At 42.3% G+C, this 5,178-nt stretch overlaps 1 protein-coding gene across 1 annotated transcript; it reads left to right on the forward strand.

The window, feature by feature from the left end:
* The first annotated feature begins 2,585 nt into the window (after positions 1 to 2,585).
* LOC149815141 (putative sugar phosphate/phosphate translocator At5g25400) lies at positions 2,586 to 4,585 on the forward strand. The gene has a single exon (XM_089988375.1). The coding sequence runs from the start codon at positions 2,872 to 2,874 to the stop codon at positions 3,937 to 3,939; it is 1,068 nt and encodes a 355-aa protein (XP_089844501.1). The 5' UTR covers positions 2,586 to 2,871; the 3' UTR covers positions 3,940 to 4,585.
* Positions 4,586 to 5,178: the final 593 nt, after the last annotated feature.

Here is a 5,178-nt window from a genome sequence, read left to right on the forward strand (position 1 = left end):
CATCACGAACATGGTTGGCACCTGGTCAACATCCAACAAAGACAGTGGTCCTCACTTAGATGGCCGCATAAAGATCTTTTATGTTGTTCACCATCTAATGAACGACATGAATCATTTGGAAATGAATGGATAAAATGTTATCTAAACACGAAGCATGTCAGAGATTTTGGATGCCGTTTATGTTCATGATGGACGGCATCTGGGTTACCTTGGACGGTTTTCTGGCCAAGGTTCGTTGAACCTGATTCTCTATCTCCATGTAGTGACATCCAAGTTGAGGATGATCCTCATAAGATTCGAACTTGAAACCTCCTTACTAATGGCACTGCAAACCAACCTTCCGGTTGCCATTATTTTATTTTCATGACAAGGAATCCTCATCGGAACAAGGCGCCCTACGACTACCATGTCTTACCTGACCCACCTCTGAAAGCTACAGACACACCCGCAACCCAGCAAGGTTTGATGAGGTGTCTTCATCTCAGCACCCTCGCAACCATCCGGCTGGCCATGCGAGTGACGCCGACGTGGTGGTTGCTATTGCTATATATATATTAAACGTACGCTTTTAATACGAGTGTAAACTAATCCTTATCATTGGTTGGACGCCATGATCAACATATATACGATGGATCCCATCATATGTCGTATGATATAATAAGTTCTTTGGTCATTGAGCTCTGTGGGCTGTGTTGGAATGCTTTTGAAGAACCCCTCCTTGGTGCCATGCAAAGCTCTCATGCTTTATTTTCTTTTATTTCTGTAATTCTGTTTCCGTATTTTTAAATATGATTTTTTAGTTTTTTGAATAGTTTGGTGTTTTTGACAATATTGTTATTTTAAAAAAAAGAAGAGGCTAAGTTGTTCGAGTCGTTTGATTTCAAACTATCATTTTTACTTGGTCATATTGGGGTCTGGATTAGGTTATCCTTATAGGACCTAGGCATAGCTTTGTTTTTGGTAGGTCTAGTCGGACTTGGATCGGGACACGATAGCAAGCACGTCAGAGTTGGATCCAGATTCGAACCCACTGGGTCTGATATGCAAGTTGACCTTAGGACATTGAACACGAGGTTTCCTTGGACCCAGCGTAGTTTTGACATAAGCTATTGAACGAAGGTGAGCGTTTTAGTGGATGTTGACTCAAATCACACATTAGTTCTCATATTTACAGTTTTTATATAATAAACCTAAATATTTAATTTTCAAGAATGAGCAACACAGTTAAATAATTTAGACAGTAGTGATGCCCAGACCATGTCCTCATCATGCGCTGATGTCAATTCTATAACGATGAGGAAACATTGAAAATGGACAGAGAAAATATTCGAAAACTTTGGTAAGTAGGCTGGTGGCAAAAAACAGCTGTCATTTTTTTTTATAGAAATGCAAACTTTTCGGATCCGGAATAGCTAAATAAATAATAGTGTCCCGATCCGAAACAGCTAAAAATTGCAAAACCTTCATCTCTGATCCTACCAATTTGCATCCCTATATAGTTAGAGGACGTTTGAATGCCATGGATCAAGACATGAGCCCGAGACTCCGAAATAAAAGGATCAGAGATACAAGGATTTCAGGTCCTCATTTCAATCTAAACCCCCCCCCCAAAAACCTGCGGATTAAGTTTCCATTTTCTTTCCCATAGCGCATCGATGAGAAAACTAGAAGGCATGGGTGCCATCATTTCATGTAGAGATGCAAACTATGTTTGAACACTTTTTTTGTCTGGTAAGAGCAGCTAATGCACGTCACCTTGTGTTGAGACGTTGCAAGTTCGAATACCAATGGTATAGTTGTACCCTTGATAGAGATCTGCCTAACCTTAGGTTGCTTTCCAAAAAATAATAATAATAATAAAAATGCCAAATAAAACAAAATTGGCAATGTGCTGAATACATGATTTAAAATGTGTTGCATCAATAAGGAAAATAAAAAAAACATATAAAAATACTTAAAAAAATTGACAAACAATATAGATGGGCGATTCGCTTTTAATTTGATAAAATGTGATAAGAAAAAGGCTTCCATATGTGATTTTTCTTTGAAAATAAGTTAGGGGTATAAGAACTACAGGGTTCAGATTTCAGGAATCAAGATGATCCGAACTCGAGATCTGATCGAATTCGATCTATTATTGAGTTTTCTTAAAAATATGTCTCTATGAATACGTTTTTTTTGTGTGTTTTACTCAAAAAATATAAAAACACGATATTTTTCTTTTTCTTTTTAAAGATTTATGGAAAATGACCTCTTTCGAGCGGAGCTTTGTGAATCATGGTCACAGATACCGGTCATTTCTTGAATCTCATAATTTTATCCCGAGATTTTCAAAACGTATACAGTCCTTCAAAAAATAGCTTTATTTGAAAATATAACGTTTTCATCGCAATATTATCATGTTATTAATGCGATTTCTGTAATTTATAGATTTTTATTTTTATTTTTATTTTTTTACATTGTTATTATTTTCTCGTGTCATTTTATTCGTGCCCATGTGACGTTCATCTCTCCTCACTTCCGGTCCACGGACTCCAAGCATTCAATTATAATTCACTTCACCCCTCGGCTTACGTTACTTGCTTCCTGCCTTTGCGCGTCCGTTTACTCTCTCTCTCTCTCTCTCTCTCTTTTACCTTCTTCCTCCCCTAAACCGATCGATCTCTCCTTCTCTGCGTGCATTGCACCAAAACCATCATCAGAAATCCTCCCCAATCCCCAAATCCTGATCCCAATTTCCACATTCGATTCCCAGATTTGCAGAGAGGATAGGAGAAGAGCATGAGAGCATAGATAGCAGGAAGAAAGAGAAGAGAAGGAAAAGAGAGAGGTAGGAGGGTATCTGAAGACTAAAGGAAGGAAAAAGAAAAGATGGGGAAGGGCGGATCGATCAACGAGAGCGTGCTGAAGAAGATCCTGCTGAGCTACGCCTACGTGGGGATCTGGATCTTCCTGAGCTTCACGGTGATCGTCTACAACAAGTACATCCTCGACCGGAAGCTCTACAACTGGCCTTTCCCCATCAGCCTGACCATGATCCACATGCTCTTCTGTTCTGTCCTGGCCGTCCTCCTGGTCCGCGTCCTCCGCCTTGTCGAGCCCATCGGCATGACCCGCGAGCTCTACGTGTCCTCCGTCCTCCCGATCGGCGCCCTCTACTCGCTCTCCCTGTGGTTCTCCAACTCCGCCTACATCTACCTCTCCGTCTCCTTCATCCAGATGCTCAAGGCCCTCATGCCCGTCGCCGTCTACTCCCTCGGCGTCTCCTTCAAGCGCGAGCCCTTCAAGTCCGAGGTCATGCTCAACATGCTCGCCATCTCCGCCGGCGTCGCCGTCGCTGCCTACGGCGAGGCCCGCTTCGACCTCTGGGGCGTCGGCCTCCAACTCGGCGCCGTCGCCTTCGAGGCCACCAGGCTCGTCCTCATCCAGATCCTCCTCACCTCCAAGGGCATCACTCTCAACCCCATCACCTCCCTCTACTACGTCGCTCCCTGCTGCCTCGCCTTCCTCCTCGTCCCCTGGATCTTCGTCGAGCTCCCGGTCCTCCGCCAGACCTCCAGCTTCCACTTCGACTACTTCGTCTTCGGCACCAACTCCATCTGCGCCTTTGCCCTCAACCTCGCCGTCTTCCTCCTCATCGGCAAGACCTCCGCCCTCACCATGAACGTCGCCGGCGTCGTCAAGGACTGGCTCCTCATCGCTTTCTCCTGGTCCGTCATCCGCGACGCCGTCACCACCGTCAACCTCATCGGCTACGGCCTTGCGTTCCTGGGCGTTGCATACTACAACCACTCCAAGCTGCAGGCCCTCAAGATGAAGGAGGCGCAGAAGAAGGCCGCGCAGGCCGACGAGGAGTCGGGATTGCTGATGGAGCAGAGGTCCGAGAGGGAGGGCGTTGATGCCGCCGGGGTCGGCAGGAAGACCGATTCACAGGCTTGAGATCGCGGTATCTCTTGAATGGGATTGAATGGATGCACCAATTCTCCTTTCAACTTTTTTTTTCTCATTTTCTTGGTTCTTCTTATATTTATAATTTTAATGGTCGAGGAGAGCATAATTTGGTGGTTTAGTCTTAATTTCGTTTCTGGATTATGGTAGTAAGATCGGTAAATTCACGGTATCTATTCTTAGTTTTCGGCATGAATGTTTGATGAAGAAGATCGGGAAGATCTTGATCATGATTTGTGGGGATTCTTTGGTTGATAATCACGAACGAGCGGGCATAGTTCTCCAGAATTGGATACGAAAATGGGGGAGGTTGGTTCTGCATGGATAGATATGTTTTGGCAGCCCAATTTGTTGTGATGGTGGTCACATATTATTATTTAAAGAGTGGTCTGGGCCCCTCCATCTTTATTTTCCAGTAGAGTGGTTATTGTAATTCTTGCGTCAAACATTTCTTGCTTCGATTTTTCTGTTGTTGTTTCCTTTTCGTTTTAATAGTAATGTTAGAAGCTTTGTAGAAGCCTGTTTGAGGCTGTGCTTTGATCAGTGCCGAGGCTATGTCTACTCTGATACGAATAGATCTGTTTACCATCTATTGGAATATATTTTTGCATTAAATAATTGTTCTTTTTCTTCTTTATCCTTTTGCATACATGTGGGACTGATAAATTCATTGTTGAAGTTGAGTAATTTGAACGCTGCTGTTGTATTTTTGTGGTATTTTTATGGGTGTAGTTCTCAAACCGTTATGGTTACATATCCATAGTTCTGCATTCTGGCAATGGACTCCATTTTATTTGTTGTTATTCTTCTTCTAATCAAGTGCAGAATTGTTCATGTTAACGGTTGTATGCAATTTATTTGGATTTTATAGGAATCAATAGATCCAAGGTGCACTCATGGACCTAGAGATCAACCACATGGTGACTGTGTTTTAACTATAGTTCCCAGGAAACAAAATGGATACGAGAAGCGATGCGTTGAGTGTTAAAAAGTAGTATGAAGCGGGCTACAATTATGAAGTGATTATGTAAGTGCATGAAAAAATATAAAGGAAACACATAGGAAGCAATATGAAGCACGGGCAAAAGAAAATAAGAAATGATGCGAACACAAATATAAAACAATTTAAAACTGATATGCAAGCTTGTTATAAAAAAATTATAATTTTCTAATGTGAAAAACATAAGAAGTGAGTGGGAAGTGAAAGGGAAACTTTGAGGAAGTGAAAGG

This window comes from Nuphar pumila, chromosome 15, assembly GCF_984573655.1.
Source record: "Nuphar pumila chromosome 15, dmNupPumi1.hap1.1, whole genome shotgun sequence".
In the NCBI taxonomy this organism is placed as follows: domain Eukaryota; kingdom Viridiplantae; phylum Streptophyta; class Magnoliopsida; order Nymphaeales; family Nymphaeaceae; genus Nuphar; species Nuphar pumila.